This window comes from Leucoraja erinacea, chromosome 9 (genome assembly GCF_028641065.1).
Source record: "Leucoraja erinacea ecotype New England chromosome 9, Leri_hhj_1, whole genome shotgun sequence".
In the NCBI taxonomy this organism is placed as follows: Eukaryota; Metazoa; Chordata; class Chondrichthyes; order Rajiformes; family Rajidae; genus Leucoraja; species Leucoraja erinaceus.
In genome coordinates this window covers 39,381,674-39,409,089 of record NC_073385.1, presented here as the reverse complement: position 1 = coordinate 39,409,089, position 27,416 = coordinate 39,381,674, and the positions used below count along the sequence as shown (strand labels likewise).

Here is a 27,416-nt window from a genome sequence, read left to right as displayed (position 1 = left end):
ATGGGAAGGGGAGTTAATGTGTTTGGCAACCCGTGCCCACTGTGTCACAATTGCTTGTTCCTTTTGAATACCAGGGCTGTGGAGTCGCAGTCGTGGAATCGTGCGATTTTGCTGCTGCTGGAGTCGGTAAAAAAAAGTCCAGACTCCGACTTCAACATAAAGTTCAGAGACTATGCAAATCTCTGCCTTATCCTCTGACTTGGTCTCCACCGCCACCTGTGGCAAATAATTCCACAGATTCACCACCCTCTGACTAAAGAAATTCCACCTCTTCTCATTCCTAAAGGTACATCCTTTAATTCTGAAGTTATGACCTCTAGTCCTAAACTCTACCACAAGTAGGAGCAGCCATAGGCCATTCAGCCCATCAAGTTTACACCGCCATTCAATCATGAATGATCTATCTCTCCCTACTAACCCCATTCTCCTGCCTTCTCCCCATAATCCCTGACACTGTACTAATCAATTTTACTTTAGTACCACCTGCAAACATGATAATCATGCCATGTATGCTCACAAGAAGAATATATAGCAATAAAGCTAAACTGAACAGAATCAGGTTCACATGCCTCGGTCCACATGACAATATACGAAATTCTCCCCAGAAAAAGTTCAGCAAGCATTAAGAAATTGCCGTGAATTGTGGACGCAGCGCAGACAATCAAATCCATTTATATTCATGCTGCCTCAGCAGGGCCAGCAGCATAATCAAGGACGAGTCTCACCCTGGCCACTCCCTCTTGAGGAAATATTATATAATAGAATTGCTCGGATAATAACTTTCATGTGAGGAATCTATGTTAAGTAGCAAGAGAAGGGTTTGGGGTTTTCAGAAATACATGTCCCCATAAAGAAATAAAGTACAAAGAACACACACACAGGAGAAGAGATGGCTTATCCTACTAACCTGGAAATGTTGATCTGAATACATAGCTTTGTATGCTTTGAAGCAACTATAATGCTGTCAGTTCAAATCCGCTCGTTATGGCATTAGCTTTCTTCACAGCTTGTTGTACCTGCATGCTTACTTTCAGTGACTGGTGTACAAGGACAACCAGATCTGTTGCACTTCCCTTTTTCCTAATCTGACACCATTGAGATAATAATCTGCCTCCTTGTTCTTGCTGCCAAAGACGATAACCTCACATTTATCTACATTATACTGCATCTACCTTGCATCTGCCCACTCATTCTACCTGTCCAAGTCACCCTGCAGCCTCCTAGCATTCTCTTTGCAGTTCACACTGCCACCCAGCTTTGTGTCATCTGTGAATTTGCTAGTGTTACTTTTAATTCCATCATCTAAATCATTAATATATATTGTAAATAGTTGCGGCCCCAGCACCGAACCTTGCGGCACCACTCGCCACTGCCTGCCATTCTGACAGGGAGCCATCTATTCCTACTCTTTGTTTCCTGTCTGCCAACCAATTCTCTATTCATGTCAATACCCTACCCCCAATACCATGTGCTCTAATTCTGCCCACTAATCTCCTGTGTGAGACCTTATCAAAGGCTTTCTCAAAGTCCCGATACACTACATCCACTGGCTCTCCTTCATCCATTTTACTTGTCACATCCTTCGATCAATCCTTTTACTGCCCCAGGCCCACAGCAAGCGCGGAGAAGGCGCCAACCCCAGCTCAACTCCCGCTGGGCCAACCGACAGCCCCGGACCGCCAACACCGCCAACGCGGAGAAGAAGCTCCAACTCCAGTCCAATCCCGCTCCCCAACGGGCTGGGGACCGCCAGCGGCCAACCCCCCTGGCGCCAGCGAAAGCCGAGCACCAACCATACACACAAAGCACTGCAGCAACTCAGCCTCCCCACGCGCCAGCTGCAAGCCCGGCCCGATACCTCCGGCCGCTCCCGGACAGGGACGGGAAACCTGGGAGGGGACAGGGATGGCCCAGCAGCAACTCAACAGACCCAGGCCCGACATCGAACATGGACGAGCATGCTCTCGCTCACTCACCAAAGCATCAAGCAATAAAAACGACAAAATAATCTTAATTTTTAACAAAGGAACAATAAATACAACTATTTCATAGTTTGAAAGCAGTATTTTCTTATCTAGAAGAATCAAAGCTGGAAAAAACAGAAGAAATGAAGGTCCACTGCTTCACTGCTCAATCGCTTTCCAGGGCTGTTTATGCATAGTGACCTTTGACCTGGGCATGCGCAGTCAGAATACCAAACTCGCCCTATTTTGCCCATTAATCTCCTGTGTGAGACTGTATCAAAGGCTTTCTGAAAGTCCAGATACACTACATCCACTGGCTCTCCTTCATCCATTTTACTTGTCACATCCTCAAAAAATTCTATACGGTTAGTCAAGCAGGATTTCCCCTTCATAAATCCATGCTGACTTGGACCAATCCTTTTACTGCCATCCACATGCTCCGTTATTACTTCTTTAATAATCGACTTCAGCATTTCCCCCCTCACCAATGTCAGGCTAACTGGTCTATAATTCCCCATCATCCCTGCTTATCCAGAAATAGTAACATTTGCGGCTATGATAGTAACATACCACCCACTCAGGTCAGTGTGGAGAGACTGTTCGCACTGAAAATAATTAAATCAGATTTAAGGGCTTCAATGAAAGAGGATCTGGCAGAAGCAATTCTGTTCCTAAGGACAAGTTATTAATACATTTTAGGTATATACTTTTGTAGCAAACTTAACTACCTATGCATTTACTTTTAATTTCTATTGCACTTGAGAATGTTTTTTGTCATAATTTAGCTCTTACCTGTGACCTTAGTTTAATAAATTTTGGAGTAATGCTATTATATTTTTTATTTAATTCAATGGAATTTTAATTTTGTCATAGTCCTTTCTGTAATTTTTTTTCTTTTAGCATAATGAATTGGGTTTTTTTCATGAATAAACAATAAAAAAAAGCCACAATAGCATAGCTACAACCATTAGACTCAAAACTTTAAAGACATGGGTTTAAAAGGTAGCCTGATGATTCATGTGGTTCTTATGAAATGCCATCTTGTGCAATGTCATCATAGCAGATTTAGAATTATTATACCTAGGGACGGAGTTGGATACACAAGAAATCAAGGAGTCAGAGTTGGGTGTTTTGGGTATCGAGTCCACAATACCCAACCCATCAATTAATTAACTGATAGCTGTCTGGCTCTCAGTAAAACAAAATTTGAAAACATTCTCTGTAAAATTCACAACAGAAGCCATTTCAGTGCAGGGCTCCTCCACCAAGAACATTTTCTGTATCATATTCGACTTCAGTCTATCTCAATCATATCAAAATCATGAAATGGAGAACTAATCTGCAGGCATGCCATTACAAAACTGCAACATTTTTGCTGTGATCTCAGTTTCCTCCCTTATTGCAATATATGCTAATAAATGAACAATATGCAATTCTTAATAAAGATATTATAAATATTTACAGAAATGCTAAAGGGTGATTTCACGAAGGGTCACTGGAGCGTAGATCCGCACCCACGTGACCGAAAATTTGAAGTGGAGTACATGCTATACTTCTGGTACATGTTAGTGAATGGGAAAACACGCACTTTCACACCCGTTAAAAACATCAAAAAATGGCCAGTTTTTGAGCTGCAATTTACTGTGCCAGTCGGGGTGACCGTGAGGCACAGCTACCTAAATTTACAGTCCAAAAAAAAAGATAGAAACTAAGGTAAATTCAAGAGGGAGCTGAAGGTGCAAATCCAGCGGAAGTGATCAGCGGACATTTGTCGTGGAGATTTAAAGTTCCAAAATATTGGGAATTATCGCGTTTGCTCGCTGCATTTCATCAAAAGTAAGGCATTATTGACTTTTTTATCTTTATTCATTTGTTATATGAAAAGTTTTAAAAGTGAAAAATCCGTCAGTAAAATTGCAAAATCGCCCATGGGTCTCAGGTGGGTTTTAACATGCAAAATGAAAACGCTTCTGAAGCTACATTTACCATTTAAATAATCGTAAACTATCAATGCGTTTTGAAATAAATTTTACTTAGATGCAAGCTAAGGAATGGGATAATTGTCAGCTGTTAGTTGGACAAAATTAGGACATTTTATTATTTGCCAAAATCAGGATTGTTGACATCATTCCATGCTGCTTGCACATATATATGGATAGGAAAGATTTGGAGGAATAGGGGCCAGGTGATAGCAAGTGGGAGCAGCTTGGTTAAACAACTTGGACGGCATAGATGAGGTGGGCCAAACATTACAATAGATGCAAAAAGGAAAGTCTAGAAAAATGTCCAATGTTATGCATTAAGTACAGAAAGTTAATTCAATATATCAGTTCAAACAGAAAATAACTTTTTTAATTTGAAAAGCATGAACTATAATCTTTGATTATACCAAAAAGGTTATGTCTTCTTAACCTTTAAACATACAGTCAACATGAGCATGTACCATTTCAAAGGATTACTCTAATCTCTGCCTTCTACCTCAAACATTTTATGGAACCTTTGGATCTATTAAGTACATTGGAATATTACTTCAAACAGCTTTGCCCAACAGCTGCAAGACAGTTACATTAATATTCTTACATCATTCATGATTAATGCCAAAACTGCTAATTTTGTCGCTAATTTTATCTAAGCATTTTTCCCTTCATTCTCTTTTAAGTATAACATTGTTTAGCTAAAATACAATTGATCAAAGTTCAGGATTGACATGTTCCAGTAAGGAGGGATGTGGATTGCAACGCAAGAGCACCTTGGATGACCAAATAGGTTATAAATTTAGTCAAAAGATAAAGGAAGCGCAGTTAAGATTTCAGAGGATTAAATCAGAAAAGGCCTTTGGGGAATATAAAGAAGAGGAAAGTATTCAATCAGGCAATTAGAAATGTTAAAAGGAGCCTCTGTACCCACCAGGAAAGAAATTAAGGTGGCTCTTCACAACTTGTAAAGAGCAATTCTGAATAACTCCTATCGACAAAAGAAAAAACACACCCTGAGAATTAATTAAAAACAATATTACTAATTAAAGTTATAAGGGAGAATACATACAGATTTTAGATAGCTTTAATTGTATTAAAAATAAGTATCTAATTTAATTGTCTATTTTCTTGAGCAATTTATATTTTATTTTATTTTCCTTTTAAAAAGGTACTAGACCAAGTGCCGACCCATTGGGCCCGGTCCCCCCATGGCAATATTCCACCACTGACCTATAGCCCCCAACTGCACAGGCTCGGCTGAGGGGTTCCCGCTGTGACACCAGAGATCCCCGCTGTGACACGAGTCACGGCACCATTCCCCCAACTGCGTCTCGCCATCCCTCTTCCTACCTCTATCCTCCTCCATTCCCCCTCATTCCCAAGCACTCCCTCCCCCTCCTCTTCACCCTCCCTCTTCTTTCCCCTCTCCGTCTCCCCTCCCCCACTCTCTCCCTCCCTCTCCTTCCCCAACCCTCAGTCACTCCCTCCCTCACTCATCCCTCCCTGCTCCCCCACTCCTCACTTCCCCCTTATTCCAGTCCCCCACTCTCCCTCCGCACCTCCTCCACTCCCCTCCTATCCCTCTATCCCCCCGCTCCCCCACTCCTCCCCCTCCCCCTATCCCACCCCCCCACAATGAAAATCTCGAAGCTGTGAAGCTCGGCGGACATTTAACATTACTGGTCAGTTATCCTTGGTTCTGAAAAGTACTGCTTACCCTTTTCTTGCAATGAGCCAATGAAATTCACCGGTAAGCAACCAGCTATAACCTTCGACCTCCTGGAAACACACTAGGACCTCCGGGCGACCCACCTACAGCACGAGAATTCTCGCTACTCTCCATGGCGGCTTCATTCTAGTTGCCGCTCATTTTTCAACATGTTCACGGCGGCCACAATGAGGCCGCGACCAGTTCCCAGAATGCAGGAACTCCTCACGACCATGAAGGCGACTCCCCGGCAACCACCTACGAACATGTGGCGGCCATGCGGCAACTGCACAGTCTCCTGCAGTCACCTAAGTGGGACAGGCCCATAAGTAACTTTCAACAACTAATGAGCATTATTTTTCAATGCACAAATACATCCAACAGGATGTGGCATTGAGAAATAATTTTCATTGTTTCTCAATTATGTGCAACTTTGGAGGTTCAACGCAGTCTTTGCTGAATTAACAAATCTTCCTCCAAGCTGGAAGATCAAACCAGCAGCTACTGATTTCCTTCCAAAAATAAAAACCTTAAAAAAATTTAATGCAGGATTATAGGGATTTTCATAAATTTTATTCTTGCTCATTTAGAAGTTAGCAAAGCACCTGCTTTGGTCAGTATTAAAATTAAATCTGGCACTTTCAAATGTAGGATTAAAGTTTTTTGTATAGAAATACTAATCAATTTTTTTTCAACTGTCCATTGTTTGCTTGATTATGTTCATTTTATATTAGCAGTCTTACTAAAATCAAATTATAAGTATACTGCCTAAATGTGAATTTGCACTAAAAATTGGTGTTATTTTCTTTACACGTTTAATACATCAATTAGATGAAATCTTGCTTTTCTCTGTCTGTGCATACAATATAGAGCCACCAGTTTGTTATATCTCATTAGAATCCAGTCTTGATCCATCTGATTGAATCAATTCAAAACTGGCACATTTATTTTTACCAAGTTTTAGATTAGATTAGATCCTTTATTTGTCATTCAGACCTTTTGGTCTGAACGAAATGTTTTAACAAAGTTAACGCAGCAAAAGATAAAATAACATGAGCAAACTAACTCTTCTAATCAATAGAACCAGCTACTGAAAGTTTTATACGGGCAAAGAAACAATGGAGCCAAATCACACTGCCTATGGTATGGCTGGAGAAATGCCAACATTTGGTTATTCCTTAGTAAGTGAATCCTAGACTTATGAAAACTTGCTGCAAATGTAGGACTTGCAGAGTGTCAAATCGCAGCATATTTTCACTCCACAGGGAGTCCTGCAATGAAACCTGATCTTACTAGAAATCCCCATGATTACATATGGGGAAGAGAAAAATATTTGTCTCTTCCAGCCCACGCCAGTCAAACCTTTCTAAGATTCAGAATCTCCACTGATGAACAAGTTTAAGAATTAATATTCACTTAATTTATTAGGAAAAATTGTTAGGCTGCTTTGCATGGTTTTTACAAAAGCAATAGATGGTGGAGGTTGATATACGATAGTGGCATTTAAGAGACTTTTGGAAGGGGCACATGGATATATAGGGAATGAATGGATATGGGTTAAGTGCAGGCAGTTAAGATTTGGTCTTGGCATCATTTTTGGCACAGACATTATGGGCCGAAGGACCAGTTACTGTGCTGCACTGTTCTAATATTCTGTGTGCCAAGATACAAAACCATTAAAACCAAGGTCACTAACTGTCAATGAGATTTAGAAGCTAATGTCCAAAGCTTGAGATCATCGAAATACCTGAAACTTCTAGAAACGCATGGTACTGACATTTGCCAAGCAAACGTATTTTTCTGAGGTAGACAAAATGCTAGAGAAACTCAGCGAGTGAGGCAGCATCTATGGAGCGACGGAAATAGGTATAGTTTCGGGTCAAAACCCTTCGTCAGACTGATGTGAGGTGGGGGCAGGGGGGGAAGAAGAAAGGAAGAGGTGGAGCCAGAGGGCTGAGGGAGAATTGAGAAGGGGAGGAGATAGTAAGGACTACCTGAAATTAGAGAAGTCAATGTTCATGCCGCTGGGGTGTAAACTGCCCAAGCGAAATATGAGGTGTTGCTCCTCCAATTTACGGTGGTCCTTACTCTGGCCATGGAGGAGGCTCAGGACAGAAAGATCGGATTCGGAATGAGAGGGGGAGTTGAAGTGCTGAGCCATCAGGAGATCAGGTTGGTTATTGCGAACCAAGGGGAGGTGTTCGGCGAAGCGATCGGCAAGCCTACGCTTGGTCTCACCGATGTAGAGCAGCTGACATCTAGAGCAGCGGATGCAATAGATGAGGTTGGAGGAGGTGCAGGTGAACCTCTGCCACACCTGGAAGGACTGCTTGGGTCCTTGAATGGAGTCAAGCGGGGAGGTAAAGCAACAAGTGTAGCATCTCTTCACTTTTGGAGACAGAGCCTTCTCCAGGTCAGCTCCCAGGCTCTGGAACTCCCTCCCACAATTGATCCGAACTTCTGAGTCCCTCACCATCTTCCAGTCCCGCCTCAAGGCCCATCTCTTCACCTCTGCATACCCTTATCCCATGTCCCCCTCCCCTTTGCATCTCTGTCTTACTGCTCTATTTTGTTTTGTTCTTGACTCACCATGTAAAGCGACTTTGAGTCCTTGAAAAGCGCTATACAAATAAAATGTATTATTATTATTATTTCTTGCGGTTGCAAGGGAAAGCGCCTGGAGAGGGGATAGTACGGGTGGGAAGGGACGAATTGACCAGGGAGTTATGGAGGGAGCGGTCTCTGAGGAAAGCAGACAGGGGAGGAGATGGGAAGATGTGGCAAGTGGTGAGGTCACGTTGGAGGTGGCAAAAATGACGGCAGATTATTTGTTGTACGTGACGACTGGTAGGGTGGAAGGTGAGGACAAGGGGGACTCTGCCCTTGTTACGAATGGGGGGGATGGGGAGAGAGAGCAGAGTCACGGGGTATAGAAGAGACCCTGGTGAGAGCCTCATCTATGGTAGAAGATGGGAACCCCTGTTCCCTAAAGAATGAGGACATCTCCGATGCCTTGGTGTGGAACACCTCATCCTGGGAGCAGATGCAGCGTAGACGGAGGAATTGTGAGTAGGGGATGGAGTCCTTACAGGAAGCAGGGTGGGAAGAAGTTTGCAAATTGCAGGGTGACATTGTTTGCAATTATTCAGTAGTTTATATTTTGAAAGGGTGATCTAGAAACATAGAAAATAGGTGCAGGAGTAGGCCATTCGGCCCTTCGAGCCTGCACCGCCATTCAATATGATCATGGCTGATCATCCAACTCAGTATCCTGTACCAGCCTTCTCTCCATACCCCCTGATCCCTTTAGCCACAAGGGCCACATCTAACTCTCTCTTAAATATAGCCAATTAACTGGCCTCAACTACCTTCTGTGGCAGAGAATTCCACAGATTCACCACTCTCTGTGTAAAAAATGATTTACTCATCTCGGTCCTAAGACTTCCCCTTTATCCTTAATCTGCACGTACCACTCTCCCCACTGCAGTCAGTTTCTTGTCAATCGGCTGCACTGCAGCTGTCTTCATCTCCCGCTGGGCACAAAAGATTGGCTACGAGTTATGAGGATGGAAAAGCCTTTACAATAAATGTCTAGTTATACAACTTCAGTATAACCACTAAGAAAACCAACCCATGTAAGATTAATCCAGTGAAAGGAATTTTCAAAGCTGACTAATGTCCCAAAGGCAGTATATCTATCTTTGTCCTGTTGCTCAATGCACAAGATTGATGCAGTTGGACTAAGGAACAAAATAAAATAATTGTTAATTGATTCAGGCCCATAAAACTGAATAAACGAAAGAGAGAGGAGGCTATAATGTCCATAAATTCAAGATTCTTTTGTAGAAGTGGATGAGGCAGCGAAATTGCTTACTCTTCTTCAAAGAATGACTACCTACATTTTTATTTTATCTGCAGTAGCATAATGGTTTGATTATATCTTTACAAATGTTACTCCAGCATTAACATATAGCCTGGCATACTGGGCATGCCACTGGCTAATTCAATCGGAACATTGTCTAATCCCATCTGCCTGCACACAGAGGATATCCCCATATTTTCAGTATGGTGAAGTGTCTAAATGCCTCTTAAAAATTGCTATCATAACTGATTCTGCCACCTCCCCAGGCAATGCATTCCAGGCATTCCATATAGAAAAATATCTTGCCTTGGAAATCTTCTTTTAAACGTCCCCCTCTCATCTGAAAACTATTCCCACTAGAACCCAATATTTTCATCCTGGACAAAAGGCAGACTATCTACCCTAGTCCGCAATAACCTACCTGAACTCCCAGTGGCTCAGCACTTCAACTCCCCATCCCATTCCCAATCCGACCTCTCTGTCCTGGGTCTCCTCCATTGCCAGAGTGAGCAACACCGGAAATTGGAGGAACAGCACCTCATATTCCGCCTGGGTAGCTTGCGTCCGGATGGCATGAACATTGAATTCTCCCAATTTTGCTAGCCCTTGCTGTCTCCTCCCCTTCCTTAACCCTTGAGCTGTCTCCTCCCATCTCCCCGCCCTCGGGCTCCTCCTCCTCCCTTTTTCCCTTCCTTCTCCCCCCCACCAGTCTGAAGAAGGGTTTCGGCCCGAAACGTCACATATTTCCTTCGGTCCATTGATGCTGCTGCACTCGTTGAGTTTCTCCAGCATTTTTGTGTACCTTCGATCTTCCAGCATCTGCAGTTCCTTCTTGAACAGACTGTCTACCCTATATATGCTCTCATAATTTTATATACGTGCCAATTCACCCCTCAGCACCCGACCCTTAGAAAAGACAATCCAAGTTTTAATTCATCCTCTCAATCCATGAATGATTTCTTTGTAATTAATGGTTTACTCTTTAAAATAAACTTCAGCCAAAAATGACATGTTAATAATATGACATTTTTTGTTATGTGACTGAAAATTTCCTTGGCATTACTCATGAGCTCAGAATGAATTTGTTGTAAAGTACATGGATCATTTTATTGACAAAAGAGTTTCTTCTGTCAGTTTCATCCAAAGTATAATTCAATAAATTAACTAAATTTAAATTCCTTAGTGTTAAGTGATTTAAACACTGGATCATTAGCCCAGGCACCCTGGATTATTAGTCAAATTACATATAGACAAATATTGTTTTACAGCCGTTCAGTAACAGTAATTTCTCTTTAAGGAATTCACAAATTACTACCCAAAAATTTGAGATGCAGAATATAATTTGCTCTTACAGAATTTGTGAAAAAATGTTAAATAAGCAATTTTTTTCAACAGGTCTTTAATAATAATAATAATAATAATGAATTTTATTTATGGGCGCCTTTCAAGAGTCTCAAGGACACCTTACAAAAATTTAGCAAGTAGAGGAAAAACATGTAACGGGAATGAAATAAATAGTAGAGACATGACTAGTACACAAATTAAAGACAGAATTCAATTCAAAACCCAATATGAGGCAATTCAAGCACAGATGAAAAGGGAGGGGGACGTGGGGCTAAGGATAGGCAGAGGTGAAGAGATGGGTCTTGAGGCGGGACTGGAAGATGGTGAGGGACACAGAATTGCGGATCAGTTGGGGGAGGGAGTTCCAGAGACTGGGAGCTGCCCTGGAGAAGGCTCTGTCCCCAAAACTGCAGAGGTTGGACTTGTGGATGGAGTGGAGACCGGCTGATGTGGATCTGAGGGGGACCGTGAGGGTTGGTAGGGGGAGAGGAGGTCAGTGAGATATGGGGGGGCCAGATGGTGGAGGGCTTTGTAGGCGAGGACCAGGATTTTGTAGGTGATCCGGTGGGAGATGGGAAGCCAGTGAAGTTGTTTGAGGACTGGAGTGATATGATGCCAGGATTTGGTGTGGGTGATGAGTCGGGCGGCTGCGTTCTGGACCAGTTGGAGTTGGTTGATGTAGGTGGAGCTGATGCCAAGGAGAAGTGAGTTGCAGTAGTCCAGTCGGGAGGAGATGAAGGCATGGATGAGTCTTTCAGCAGCGGGCAGTGTGAGAGAGGGTCTGATTTTGGCAATGTTGCAGAGGTGAAAGAAGGAGGTTTTAATGACATGGCAGATGTGAGGCTCAAGGGAGAGGGTGGAATCAAAGATCACGCCAAGGTTGCGGGCCTGGGGAGATGGGGAGACAGTGGTGCCGTCGATGGTGAGAGTGGGGTTATTTATTTTAGCTGAGTGTGGTTTGGAGCCTATGAGGAGGAATTCTGTTTTATCGCTGTTGAGTTTGAGGAAGTTATGTTGCATCCAGGTTTTTATAGTCTTTGTTAATGCATGCACAGATGATGTGTCTTTGCATTACTGGAAATTGCAATACAGACCATTTTCTTGTTATGTAATACCTCCACCTCGTAACGCAGGGGTTGTCTATGCTACCATAAAATATTAGTTACCATGAGTAACAGCGCAGTTTACATACAAGTTTAATAATTTGATACATTTAAACATTTGTGTATTTGCTACCGAAAATCCAATTTCTAGGCAGTGAGAATTATCAAACCATAGAATCATTGGATCTTGCAGCACAGGAAAGGGTGAAGGGAGTGCTGCATATCCCAGCTTTTTGAAAGAGCTGATCAATTTACTCCTACGTAGCAGCTTTACTTAGTAACACCACAAATTTGTTCTCTTTACATGCATGTTCAACTGTCCTTTGGAAGCTCCTACAAATCTGATTCACCATCTTTTCAATTAATATCTGAAAGAACTGTGTGAAGACAATTTTCCCTCCAGAACGATGCCAATTATTTTAAATCTATGACCCGTGACATACATTCGACATGGAGAAAACATCTTGTTTTTCAAACCAAAATGTTCTCTTCATTGTTTATCAATCTGGTAAACCTTTGTATTTTCCCCGACCTAAATATCCTTTTTAATTTAGGATGCCCAGATTAAAATCAATTTATAGTGTCCATTAGTAAAGCTGCCTATAATTGCGCAGCAGAAACAGAACCAGAGATTTGCAAACTTTGAATTTACTTCTGTGGTCAATGTTTTAATTTATGATACCAAGCATTCCATATATTTTCTCAAATACTTTCTTAATCTATAAGAACTTCTAAGATCAGCGAATTTTCAATCCAAGTACTTCTCCCTTTTTAAACCTCTTTAAATCAGTATCATTTTATTTATTTCCCCTTCCAAACTATGAAATTATCTCTGCATGGGCTCCTCGTTTCAATAATCTGCCCATGCTGCATGTTTTATTTTAAAGATACAGCATGGAAACAGGCCCTTTGGCTCACTGAGTCAACACCAACCATCAATTACCTGTTCAAACTAAATCTGTCATCCCACTTGCTCATCCTTCCTTACACATTAGGAGCAATTTTCCAGAGGCTAGTTAACCTACAAACCCACACAGCTTATGGAATCTTGAGCACCCAGAGGAATCCCATGCAGTCACAGAGAGAACATGCAAACTCCACACAGACATCATCCAATGTCAGGATCAAACCTTTAATGAGTTACGGATGTTGAGTCAAGAACAAAAGAGGACAATAGATGAGTCTACGTTATGGGGAATAGGCCGGAAAATGAAGCAAAACATCAGATCAGTCATGATCTTATTGAAAGGTCATATCCATGTGGCCTACTCCAATTCTTATCCCTTTTATTCTTAAATTACTGTATGTACAGGAATGTCGGGACAGTTGTGGTGGGGAGGTGGGAGTATTGGAGAACGTGATTTTCCTCCATTACCCTTTTCTGCCTGCTCGTGATGAATTATTGGATTTTGGGATGTCTGACTACAGCTTGTCAATCACACAAGACCCAGCAATAACCCCACCACCATTTGTAAAAATCACATGGTTAGCACACTATTTGGTCAACTTTCCAGAAAAACATGCAACCTGACTTTGTAGAATAATTCCACCACAGATGAACTACTATCATCCAATTCACAGCAAACACCATATTTGATGGAAAGAATCTTCTTCAGGTTTTCCAGGATTTTTCTAAAATGCATCCTAATTTTACTGGGATTTCATGGGCTTTCCAACTCCACAACAATAACCTTATCCCAAGCATGTTCCCAACATAGCACATTCTAAGGCCAGGATATAGTTCCCTTGATGGGAAAGAACCATGAGGTGAAATGTGCTGAAATTACATCCCATTGACACAACTCTAAAGTTAAGCACAATACCTCGTATGGTTGGGGGGGGGGGGGGGGGGGGGGGGGAAATGGTAAATTTGCACGTGCACTTCATCCGAGAATTAGTTTACCTTGTTTATTACACATACAGCACAGCATTTGAATATAAGATGACATGTATTTAAGGGTCTGATACAACTGTCAAGTGAGTTTATTAAAAGGTTGAAAGTATACAACATTCCAATTACCCACTCCATCACATTAAAGATCCTAATCAGGTTCATCAGACGCAGGTTTTGCTGGATGTCTCTCATTAACCAAGCAAGAGTAAGTTTTGTTCTTGACAAAGTCCTGGTAGTTTTTAATAATAATAATAATAAATTTTATTTATGGGCGCCTTTCAAGAGTCTCAAGGACACCGTACAAAAATTTAGCAGGTAGAGGAGAAACATGTAAGGGGAATGAAATAAATAGTAGAGCCATGACTAGTACAAAGTAAAGACAGAATTCAATTCAAAACACAATATGAGATGCACAGATGAAAAGGGAGGGGGACGTGGGGCTAAGGATAGGCAGAGGTGAAGAGATGGGTCTAGAGGCGGGACCGGAAGATGGTGAGGGACATGGAATTGCGGATCAGTTGGGGGAGGGAGTTCCAGAGCCTGGGAGCTGCCCTGGAGAAGGCTCTGTCCCCAAAACTGCGGAGGTTGGACTTGTGGATGGAGAGGAGACCGGCTGATGTGGATCTGAGAGGGACCGTGAGGGATGGTAGGGGGAGAGGAGGTCAGTGAGATATGGGGGGACCAGATGGTGGAGGGCTTTGTAGGTGAGGATCAGGATTTTGTAGGTGATCCGGTGGGAGATGGGAAGCCAGTGAAATTGTTTGAGGACTGGAGTGATGTGATGCCAGGATTTGGTGTGGGTGATGAGTCGGGCGGCTACGTTCTGGACCAGTTGGAGTCGGTTGATGTAGGTGGAGCTGATGCCAAGGAGAAGTGAGTTGCAATAGTCCAGTCGGGAGGAGATGAAGGCATGGATGAGTCTTTCAGCAGCGGGCGGTGTGAGAGAGGGTCTGAGTTTGGCGATGTTGCGGAGATGAAAGAAGGAGGTTTTAATGACATGGCGGATGTGAGGCTCAAAGGAGAGGGTGGAATCAAAGATCACGCTAAGGTTGCGGGCCTTGGGAGATGGGGAGACAGTGGTGCCGTCGATGGTGAGAGTGGGGTTATTGATTTTGCTGAGTGTGGCTTTGGAGCCTATGAGGAGGAATTCTGTCTTATCGCTGTTGAGTTTGAGGAAGTTATGTTGCATCCAGGTTTTTATAGCTGACAAACAGGAGTTGATAGGGGAGAGGAGGGGGTTGTGGGGGGATTTGGTGCCGAGGTAGATCTGGGTGTCATCGGCGTAACAGTAGAAGTCCAGGTTGAAGTGGCGGAGTATCTGACCAAGGGGGAGGATGTAGATGATGAAGAGGAGGGGGCCGAGTACGGAGCCTTGGGGAATGCCTTGAGTGACTGTGGCTGTAGCAGAGGTGTGGTTGTGGAGAGAGATCAAGTGGAATCTGTTGGAAAGGTAGGAACGGAGCCAGCTGAGTGCAGAGCTTTCAATGCCGAGGTCTTTGAGTCTGGTGAGCAGGATGTTATGGTTCACTGTATCGAAGGCTGCGCTCAGGTTGAGGAGGATGATGATGTTGAGGGAACCAGTGTCAGCAGAGGTGAGGAGGTTGTTGAGGGCTTTGAGGAGAGCAGTTTCTGTGCTATGGAGGGGGCGAAAGCCAGATTGGAGGGGTTCAAGTAGGTTATACGCAAGGAGGTGGGAATGGAGTTGCGACGCAACGATACATAGAAACATAGAAATTAGGTGCAGGAGTAGGCCATTCGGCCCTTCGAGCCTGCACCGCCATTCAATATGATCATGGCTGATCATCCAACTCAGTATCCCGTACCTGCCTTCTCTCCATACCCCCTGATCCCCTTAGCCACAAGGGCCACATCTAACTCCCTCTTAAATATAGCCAATGAACTGGCCTCAAACTACCCTCTGTGGCAGAGAGTTCCAGAGATTCACCACTCTCTGTGTGATACGCTCCAGGGTTTTTGAAAGGGGAGGTTTGAGATTGGGCGATAGTTAATGAGAGAGGAGGGATCAAGACCAGGTTTCTTTAAGATTGGTGTGACAGCAGCAGTTTTTAAAGCGGAGGGGACAATTCCTTGGGACAATGAGGAGTTGAAGAGATTAGTGAGGTAGGGGCAGAGAACGGGGAGGAAGGACTTCAGCAGGGGAGTGGGGAGACGGTCGAGGGAGCAGGTAGTGGGTTTGGAAGAGCTGATGAGTTTGGAAATTTCAATAGGGGTGACCAGGTCAAACTGGGCGAGGAAGCAGTGTGGAGGAGGAGTAAGGAGGTCAGTGGAGATGTTGAAAGGAGGGGCCTTGGTAGGTGGTGCAGTAGATGCTGGGGAGTCGGGTACAGGGGATAAACATCGATAGATGGTGCAGATTTTATCAGCGAAAAAGTGGAGGAATGAGTTGCAGAGATCCGGAGTAGAGGTAGGGAGAGTGTTGGCTCGAGGCTTGAGGAGGTTGCCCACTGTGGAGAAGAGGGTTCTGTGGTTTAGGCAGGGATTGGTGATTATGGAGGAGAGGTCGGCAGATTTTGTGGCAATGAGGGCATCTTTGTAGTCAGTGAGGTGGAGTTTGTAAGCTTCAAGGTGGACTGTGAGAGATGATTTCTTTGTGAGTCGTTCAAGTCAGCGACCAGTCTGTTTCAGTTTACGAAGTGCAGGTGTGTACCAGGGTGAAGATGTGTTGAAAGTTACGGTTCTTGTTTTGAGGGGGGCCATAGTGTTAAGGGAGGTAGACAAAGTAGAGTTGAGATGGTTTGTGAGATCATCAGGTGAGATATGGGTTGAGTCCAGGGGGAGAGTGGTGGAGAGCAGGTCAGAGAGATGGTGGGGATCAATGGATTTTAGATTACGGAAGGTGATTTCTCGGAGGAAGCGGGAGAGAGGTGTCGGAGAAGGGATGATGAACCGTATAAGCTTATGATCAGAGAGGGGGAAGAGGCATGGATGGAGGTCGAGTACCGGTTGATTTGTGGAGCAGACTAGGTCAAGGATGTGACCTTTGTCATGGGTGGGAAAGGTGACGTGCTGAGTGAAAGAGAAGTTATCAAGTAAAAAGGCGAATTCAGATGCGAGCTTGCAGGTGGTGGAGTCCATGTGAATATTTAAGTCACCAAGTAGCAGCAGACGTGGGGAGAGGGATGAGGCAAGTGTGAGGAGTTCAGTGAAGTCAGATAGGAAGGAGGGGTTTGATTTAGGTGGCCGGTAAATGAGGATGACTGTCATGGAGGAAAGGGTTTTGAAGGCGAGGAATTCAAATGATGCTACTGGGGGGGGGGAAGGTGAGTTCGGTGATCCGAAAATTCTGGTTTTTCCACCACTAGAATAAGACTGGCCAGCCTGTGGATACCAGATTGATTCCTCCTTTTCTGAATAAGGATCTAACATTTGATATCCTCCAGACCTCTGAAACCACTATCATATACAAGCAGCATTGAAAAATTATGCCATCTCCAGTTAACTTCTCTCAGCAATTTAAGATAATCTAAGACATTTGACCTCAACTTTTCAGTAATACAAGCCTATTTCACAAATCCTGGCAATCTCGATTTGGAATGGAATATAGGGCTTTCATCATATGTTCCCTTTGTTTTCTTATTTGCTCAGATCATTGTTACTTGCACTAAATGGCTTGATTATGACTTTGATTTGTACCATAAACCATCTTTTGTATTTTATTTTATTTTAGCCTCAATTTTCTTACTCATATTGGAGTTCAAGTTTTGAATCCCTTTTTTTCTCCTGATATGAATGTGCTTGGTTAGTATCTAAAGTATCTGAAGGAAAGCCTTTCCTGTACTCCTGGCCATTTTTTATTGTATGACATGCTGTGCTAGGTTCTTACTCAAAAATAAAATGAAATGGCTCTCTTCTGGGTATTTTGCTTTTGATTTCTCTTTGGACATTTGACGACATTGACTATTCTATTATGGCCATTGTTCTCGCACTGCAAATAGAAATATTATATATTATGGCCACTCCCTACTTTAATCCCAAGATCAAACTCCAGCACTATTCCTTCCTCAGTGAACCCTAGAAATGAACACTAATATTGGAAGTTTTTCTCCGTTTTCTATGTACCTTGACCTGTTTTGCTGTAATGTACTGGTACTCTCCCTCCAACAAATTAGATTGAATGCTCAACCCTATACTGTTTGCACAAGCCCCTCTCATCCAATAACTGATTATGATGGTCCAGGAACCTGTATCACTCTATCTGTCATGCATTATATGTTTGTATTCATTAGCTTGTGACACAGAAAAAACTAAAAATAATGATCTTTCATATACTTGAAAAGACAGCACCGGTAGCATTCAGCATGTCTAATTGTATCAGCGGAGAGAGAAACGTGAAATTGCAGGTCAAGGATCCTTCATCAGAAAGTGAGAAAATAAGAAAACCAGCATGATTTAAGTTGCAGAAAAGAAGAAAGTGGAAAAAGCAATGGTAATATCTATGATAGTATAGGCCAAATGATCAAATCAGCATTTAGAGACCCAAGTTAAAGCCACGTCTGTGGAGAAAGAAAAAAGGAGTGATTATCCATTTTTTGTTGTTCGTATTTGAACAGAAGCATAAGAGGAGATTTGATAGAGATATTCAAAATCTTGAACAAATTAGAATAAGTTAGAAACCATCTCCAGTGCCAGAAAGAATGATTACCAAAGGTACAAATTTATCTGCTATTAAATGATTTGAAATATACCACCTGAAAGGATGGTGAAACTAGATTAAATGATAATTTTCAGAAGGAAATTGGATAAAAATGAAATGATTATCAACAGAATGGGATGCTGTTTAAATTATTCCAAGCTGACATATCGCTTGGTTTAATTTTAAATCGTAAATTGTTTTGAAAAATGTAACACATGAATATATAAAAGTTCAAAACAAAATACGAAGCATTTGCAAAAAAACAACAAAAATATGAACATTTTGACAGATGTTTTCATTCCTGAACACTCTAATTACTGGAAATGGCAAAGACTTTTTAACTTCAAGTTTGTCTTAATGGTGTAAGCACGTTCAATGGTTGTTTCAGGTTTCTCCGCTGGGCTAATGGTAATAAATCAAATACATTCCAACAGTCAAGCCACTTTCCTTTCCCTCTGAATGCATCATGTTCTAAATTGTTTTATACCAAAAGCAAGCTAAGATGCAACATATTTACTGTGTTATTGTACTGTTTTCAGGTGCTAATTTCAAGCAACCCTGTATACATTCATATTTTGAAATCCAGCTAAATTCAGACACTGAACCAAATTATATTCACATCTTGCATCAAATCACATTAAAAAAAAAAAATCAAACTAATACAAATCTCAAAGGGAATTTAAGCAAACAAGTATTTCCAAAATTACTAAATGTCCTTACCTTTTGCAAACTTGTAGGGTTGAGCTGCGTTTTGTCAATAATTTTTATTGCAACCTAGAGGAGGGAAATTCAAGAATGATTAAAAGGCTCTTTCATATAAGGGAATTATTCATAGAAACATAGAAAATAGGTGCAGGAGTTGGTCATTCGGCCCTTCGAGCCTGCAACGCCATTCAATATGATCATGGTTGATCATCCAACTCAGTATTTTGTACCTGCTTTCTCTTCTTTAGCCACAAGGGCCACATCTAACCCTCTTAAATATAGCCAATAAACTGGCCTCAACTACATTCTGTGGCAGAGAATTCCAGAAATTCATCAGTATCTGTGTAAAAAATGTTTTCTCATCTCAATTTCAGTTTGTGCAAATCAAGTACAAATTTGTCTCCAAATTTGAGGAAGGATATTCTTGCTATTGTAGGTTCACAAGGTTAATTCCCGGGATGGCGGGACTGTTATATGTTGATAGAATGGAGTGGCTGGGCTTGTATACTCTGGTATTTAGACTGATGAGAGGGTATCTTATTGAAACATATAAGATTATTAAGGGTTTGGACAAGCTAGCGGCAGGAAACATGTTCCCGATGTTGGGGGAGTCCAAAACCAGGAGCCACAATTTAAGAATAAGTGGTAATCCATTTAGAATGGAGATGAGGAAATACTTTTTCACACAGAGTTGTGAGTATGTGGAATTCTCTGCCTCAGAGGGCGGTGGAGGCTGGTTCTCTGGATGCTTTCAAGAGAGTTTGATAGAGCTCTTAAAGATAGCGGAGTCAAGGGATATGGGGAGAAGGTAGAAACGGGGTACTGATTGTGGATGATCAGCCATGATCACATTGAATGGCGGTGCTGGCTCGAAGGGCAGAATGGCTTACTCCTGCACCTATTGTGATTGTGATCGCTCTTTCTTGGGCAACACTGAGCAAAAACCCATGTTATTCCGTCTCATTTTGACTCCACCTCACCACAGGCATTCCTCTTCACCATATTTCTTCTCTGGAACTTAAATCGTGTTTAATTTCTAAATTTTCTCAGTTCTGATCATAGGTCACTTACCTGAAACATTAACCCTATTTCTCTGTCCATCGATGATGCCTGCTCTGCTGGATATTTCCAGTATTCTGTTTCCATTACAGAATTCCAGCAATTGCATTTTTGTTTTCTTCTTTGATAGGAAACGCTATCCTATGCAGCTCATATATTTTCTATTGGTGGACTTCAGATCATTACAGGTTTACAAAAGCATTTGGTTTTGATCCAATTTAAAAATGTGAACAAATTATAGAATAAAGACATTTGTAGATCAAGTTACCTCTCTTCCAGTGAGGATGTGTCTAGCCAGCTTTACCTTGGCAAAGTTTCCTTTGCCTATAGTTTTCAGAAGCCTATAGTTTCCTATGTGTGGCTGTTCATCAGCACACGATGTAATTGAATTGCGACCTCGTGCTCCCCCAGTGCGAGCGGACCGAGAAGAAACCTCTGAACGGCCGTCCATATGAGAAGTGTGCTGAAATGGAATACACAGATATTAGTTTAATATCTTTAGCAGTTTCAAATCAAATTATCATGACATTTATTTCATGTAGTTTATGGAATTAAAAATGAAATAAACAATGACCATGTCTAAAGTCAAGCTTCTGTACTCTTCTGGCAAAGATAAAATTTAAATAACTGCAATATAGTCAATCAACATTTTATGTTATTTGCCAGGTATGAGACTTTTCTGACTTTCAAAAACTTAACTGCAATGTTATAATAAAATGTAATTAATTGGCAACAGAATCATGTATTTCTATGGTGTAGTTAGAGCTAACATTTTTGTGACTAACCTAATTTCAAGGGAGATAACTAAACATTTTCTCAAGTCAAAATCAGGAAGTAAATACTGAATAATCTTCGAAGAGTCTTAAGACAGTATTTAAAGACATGCACTCATTGTCTTTAATGAGAAATTGGTACGGCAAAGTCTTATGAGAAAAAAAAACTTTGAATTCCGATAGCTCAAACAGCAACCATGTACAGTAGAAGAGGAATAAAACAATGATAGAATTACTGGAAGAACTCAGCCAGTCAAATGGCATCTATGGGAAAAGAAACCGGTTAATATTTCAGGATCGAAGCCCTTCATCAAGAACCCAAAACACCAACTGGTTTATTTTTTAATGGAACTCGGTAGGTCTTAAATTGAAAGAGTTAAGAGGGAGGAAGCTTTGTGTTTTAGCGTTCTAATAATCAGTGAAGGGCAGTACAATAGGTAACCGTAACATCTCAGGAAGTATAAAATGTCACGTAGCTAGTGATTTTGAACTAATTACAACTGTGATTTATTTACATAGGACTTGTTTGATGAGAAAAAACTTTAAGACTAAGTATATTTTGTAATCTTAAAAATTACAGGAAGTTCTTGTGGTGCCTGGGGCAGTATTTATCACTCACCTGATATCGCTGAAATAGACGGTCATATGTGATTAACTCCTTTACTACAATAGTCGTCATGTTTCACAAGTATTTCCTTGGCTGGAATTCCTTTGGGTGTCCAAAGGATATAATAAGTGACTATACAAAGACATACATTTTTAAAAAGCTCTTGTCATCGAGGGTGACTCACTTCCAAACTAATTTTGTGCGTTGGGAGATGGCTAATGTGGCCAGTTTGGGGACTACAAACTCTTTCCCAGATAGGACAGGTGGTTGCTGACACACTGAAATAGTAGCTTGTGAGGAGATGCATCCTTCAGTCATGTACACAGGGTTTTACACTGGGTTTCTATGTGCTCCTGATTGTAGATTGGTTACTTTACTTACTAAACAATGTAGTGCTTTATTATTATTATAAGCTCTGCCTACTACCACACCATTCATATTATCGCAACCCGACATCTCAAAGTTATGCTCAATGTTCCTGCTCCACTCGGAGCAGTTCATAACATCTCTGCACTTACATAATAACTTGCATTCAAACAACAAAGTGTTTAACATGACAAACCAAATAAATTGCCTCCAACCCATACAAGTTGAAATTTGGGCAAAAGCTTGTTCGTAAGGTTTTAAAAAGCATCTTATTGGCAAAAAGTAAAGAAGGGTCTCGATCCAAAATGCCACCTAGCCATTACCTCCACAGATGCTGCCTGACCTGCTGAGTTACTCCAGTACTTTGTATTTTGCAAAAGGATGGAATTTCAGTTTTGGTTCTTGGTAGTTGGAAGAATAACTGCCAAATTTGGAATGCTTTAAACCAGGGATGCTTAAGAGGACCATATTAGAAAAATATAGGTATCTCTGAGGATGCGGGAGGGGGGGGGGGGGGGGGGGCTGAGGGAAGAGAAGGTATCATCATGTGCTCTGAGGAAAAATAGGCATTATGTTCACAAATCCTCACATGTCTCAATAGAACATAAGCATACTTTAGTCCTTACAAAACATATATTTCCCATGTTACACAAGATACTTTAATGTTAATTTATCAATTTAAATTATTCAAACCAATATATCAACTCAAATTATCTCTATTACCACCAGTACAGGCATGTAATTTTAGTTCAGTCACTGACTACATCTCTCATTCAGAGGTTTGAACTCTGTTATCCCACTACAGATGCTGCCTGATCCACTGAATCTTACCAGTGTTTCTTTCAAATTTGCAGAAAAGAACTCACTTCCCTCAATCCATATTAACATAACCATTAGTAGGTACTCTGATGATATCAGAACAGTAGAACCTGTTTTCCACAATTTCCATCCAAGTCCTTAAATGTTTGAAGATGAATTGGCTTTATGATGAAGCAATAAAATTATCAACAATTCACTGAGATCTAGATAAGTTTGACTATTGTTTGTACTTCCTGATGTATGTGTGATAGACTCAGAGTCACAGAGTCATATTGAAAATAGGTCCATCAGCCAACTCAACCAAGCCAACCATGATGGCCTATTTAAGTGGTTGCATTTGCCTGCTTTAGGTCAATATCCCTCCAAACTCATCCCATCCATGTACCTGTCTTTGAAAATGTTATTGTATCTGCTACCTCTGGAAGCTTATTAAGGATATCCACTATCTTCTGTGTGAAAAGGTTGCCCCTCAGGTTTTTATTAAATGTTTCATCTCTTGATTTCCCTACCTTGGGGAAAAGGCTATCTATTCCCCTCATGATATTATACACTTTTATAAGATTACTGCTCAGCATTTGTACTCTAAGGAATAAAGTACAAGCCTGGCCGACCTCTCCCTACAGCTCAGGCCCTCAAGTCCTGGCAACATCCCCATAAATCTTCTCTGCAAATCTTCATTTCAAGTTTAATAGCATATTTCCTATTTCATGATGACCAAATCTGAATACAACAGTCCAAATACACCCTGGCCATTGTCTAGTACGACTGTAACATAACGTCCCAACCTCTATCTCAATTCATTAACCGATGAAGGGGAGTGTGCCAAAAGCCTCCTTCACTACCTATCCACCAGCCATGTCACTTTCCGAGAACTATGTACTTGTACTGTCAGATCATTGTGCTCTACAACACTGCCCGGGCCCTAACATTCACTTTGAGGGTCCAGCCCTGGTCCGTCGTCCCAACATGCAACAACTTATCTGCATTAAGCTCCATTATCCACTCCTCAGCCCACTTGATCAAGATCCCACTGTATTTTTTGATAACCATCTTCAATGTCTTCCATACCATTTATTTTAGTGTCATCCACACTTAGTAATCATGCGGTAGACAAAAGTGCTGGAGAAACTCAGCGGGTGCAGCAGCATCTATGGAGCAAAGGAAATAGGCAACGTTTCGGGCCGAAACCCTTCTTCAGACTGATGTGGTGGGAGGGGGGGGAAGAAAGGAGAAAGGATGAGGAGGAGCCTGAGGGCTGAGGAAGAGTTGAGATGGGGCCATAGAGGAGGCCCAGGACAGAAAGGATGGATTCGGAATGGGAGGGGGAGTTGAAGTGCTGAGCCACCGGGAGATCAGGTTGGTTAATGCGGATCGAGCGGAGGTGCTCGGAGAAACGATCGACAAGCCTACGCTTGGTCTCACCAATGTAGATCAGCTGACATCTAGAGCAGCGGATGCAATAGATGAGGTTGGAAGAGATGCAGGTGATCCTCTGTCACACCTGGAACGACTGCTCGGGTCCTTGAATGGAGTCGAGGGGGGAGGTACAGCGACAAGTGCGGTTGCTCGGGAAAGTGCCTGGGGAGGGGGTGGTGTGGGAGGGAAGGGAAGAATTGACCAGGGAGTTGAGGGAGCGGTCTTTGCGGAAAGTAGACGGGGGGGGGGAAGATGGGAAGATGTGGCGAGTGGTGGGGTCACGTTGGAGGTGGCGAAAATGACGGAGGACTATTTGTTGTATGTGACAGCTAGTGGGGTGAAAGGTGAGGACTAGGGGAACTCTGCCCTTGTTACGAGTGGGGGGATGGGGAGAGAGAGCAGTGGTTACGGGGTATTGAAGAGACCATGGTTAGAGCCTCATCTATAGTAGGGGAGGGAAACCCCTGTTCCCTGAAGAATTAGGTCATTTTCGATGCCCTGGTGTGGAACACCTCATCCTGGGAGCAGATGCGGCGTAGACGAAGGAATTGGGAGTAGGGGATGGAGTCCTTACAGGAAGCAGGGTGGGAAGAAGTGTAGTCAACCTTCCACCACCACCTTCTGCTTCCTACCATGAAGGCAATTCTATATCCAGTTTATAGCTGAGTCTCACGTTGCGAGTTGACACAAGAGGTTCCACGAGTTAAAACTTGTGGTAATAACATACAATTAACGTTCGGAACTCGTGGACGCAACTTAGAGACTCGTGGCGCTAATGGCAGGTACTCTTGAAACTTGTCAACTCTTGCAAAAAATCAAACATGTTTAAAATTTTCCACGAGTCAATTTTATTCTTGTGGCTAAGAATTGAAACATTTTAACTCGTTGTAAGAACGTGGTGGCCCGTGCGTTTACCTTAGTGTATCGTGAGTTTACCGTGGGAACTCTTTAACTCAGCGGGCAGGCAGCAGTTGATTGTCGCTCCCTTCAGTTTCCCAGCGACAAACACCTACCATAACACGAGAGAGATCATGCACTGTTGTAGGTCTCCTTTGCACGTCGGCATTTCTGTCTTTCTCCACTCATTGTTGGCCCTATCTGTCACCACCCGCACCAACACCCCTCTGCTTCCCGGCCATGTGTGTGACCCCTTCCCTCCCCTCACCTGCTCCCCGCCCATTGCACCAGGCACGGGGGCTTTGCACTGTCTTCACGTCGGCAATGCCAGCAGGTCAGTGCCAGTCGCTCCGGGGCAGTCGCTCCCTTCAGTTTCCCAGGGGGTCGGGACGGGACGGGACTGGAGTTGGGAGGGAAGGGGGGGGATTGGTGGGTTTGGTGAGCAGGAGAGTGGGGTTGTTTGCAGTTGCAGAGGGAGGGGGCAAGGGCGGTACAATTCCCAGTCTCAGTTCCTGTCCAGGGGGGTGGCCGGAGACGTCAGGACCAACGGGACACTGACCCCCAGGCCCACTGTTCCTGACGCTAAAGCCTTGGGATCGTTGCCCTTTGTGTTGGCGTGGAGGGGGAGGGTGGTATTGTGCTGTTTGATCGCCCCCCTGCTATCCCAGGGACAGGGAGACACAGCGGCTTTTGAGACTAGTGGGCAATCACTTCCAAAGTGTCATTACACCTCTCCTACACTTGTCTCCCGCACTAAGATCATCCCGCAGAGAATGATCCCAGCCTAACCCACGAGCCTTGTCACCTCAGACAAACTAATGACGCCCCCCCCCCCCAACCTCTCTCCACCTCAACTCACGCCTGGGCACCAAAGCAGCTCAGGAGGTGAACCCTGAGCTCCGTCTCACAACAATCTGATGTGCACATCCGTCCACATTCAAAGATTTAATCTCCCATCTCCCCGCAGTGTGTAGACATGGCAGTAAATTCAATTAAAACATATCAAACCTGTGTGTTTCAAACAAATCATAAGTATAACTGCTCTGGCACTGGATGGTGCGCATTTTCCCTTTGTAGGTCACATCAATAGATGTGGCCGCGCTGAATTCTATCTTTAAAACAAAGCCATAGGATGGAGAGGTCTTCTTTAACACTGTTGCTTATTAAAACATAACACTGTTGTTTATTAAAACAATCCTTCAATCAGGATTGACTAAAGAGTAACTCGGGAGACGAACTTGGAACATCACAGAAAATGACAAGTAAACGGCAAACTTGTCATACCCGTGGGAACTCGGTTAAACTCTTGATCATACACTTGCAATCTCGTACACAACCACGAGTCTTTCACTCGGGGTACCTCTTGTGTCAACTCGCAACATGAGACTCAGCTTTAACTAGCTCTTCCTGGATCTCATGTGATCTAATCTTCTTGAGCAGCCTTCCATGTTTGGTTTTGGAACAGCTCTGTCCAAACTGCAAGAAATTGCAGAAATTTGTAGATTAAGCCTAACACGTCACAAAGCAGACTTCCTACTATTGACTCCATCGACAGTTCACACTGCCTCGGAAAAGTAGCCACCATTATCAAAGGTCCCACCTTGGTCATCCTTCTCTTCCTGCTCACGTCCGGCAGAAGGAACAGAAGCTTGAAAGCATGCACCACCAGATCTTGGAAAAGCTTATTCTCCTGTTATGAGGTTTCTGAATTCCATAAGCTAGAATACTCTCCGATTCACCTCTACCCCAATGTGAGCATTGAACTTTGTCTATGGAACTAATGCTCCGCAATAATGAGAACTGTATTCTGCACTCTGTATCTTCCCCTTTGCTCTATCTATTGCACTTAAGTTCGAGTTAATTGTATTCATGAATGGTATAAGTGATCTGTTTGCATAGCATGTAAAACAAAGCTTTTTACCGTCTCTCGGTACACGTGACTAATAATAAACCAAAAATACATAACCATATTAAAAGCATGCAGAAGTATGCTTTTAAAATCTCTTTGGATTCTTATCTGCTGGAGCTATCTCTCTTTGTCCTCCTTATTTCCTTCTTAAGTATGCTCCTCAATTCCCCATACTCCTCTAGGGATCCTCCAGGGATATGCTTGATCCCAGCTGCCAAAAGCTAAGCGATGCCTCCTTTTTTTCCTTGACATAATCTCAATTTCGCTCATCATACACAGTTTGTCCTCTTACCTTCCTTTGCCTATCAATCTGACAGGAATGTACATACCATGTTCTCTCACTATCCCACTTTTAAAAGC

General features: G+C 42.7%; 1 protein-coding gene across 7 annotated transcripts in view; it reads right to left on the bottom strand.

The window, feature by feature from the left end:
* mark3a (MAP/microtubule affinity-regulating kinase 3a) overlaps positions 1 to 27,416 on the bottom strand; it is a 100,322-nt gene that overhangs the window by 70,278 nt on the left and 2,628 nt on the right. For all 7 annotated transcript variants that reach the window (XM_055640595.1, XM_055640594.1, XM_055640592.1 and 4 more), the window contains exons 2-3: positions 20,538 to 20,732; positions 19,226 to 19,279 (exon numbers count right to left, since the gene is read on the bottom strand). In XM_055640595.1, the coding sequence (XP_055496570.1) occupies positions 19,226 to 19,279; positions 20,538 to 20,732 (249 nt within the window). The remainder of the gene's footprint in view (positions 1 to 19,225; positions 19,280 to 20,537; positions 20,733 to 27,416) is intronic.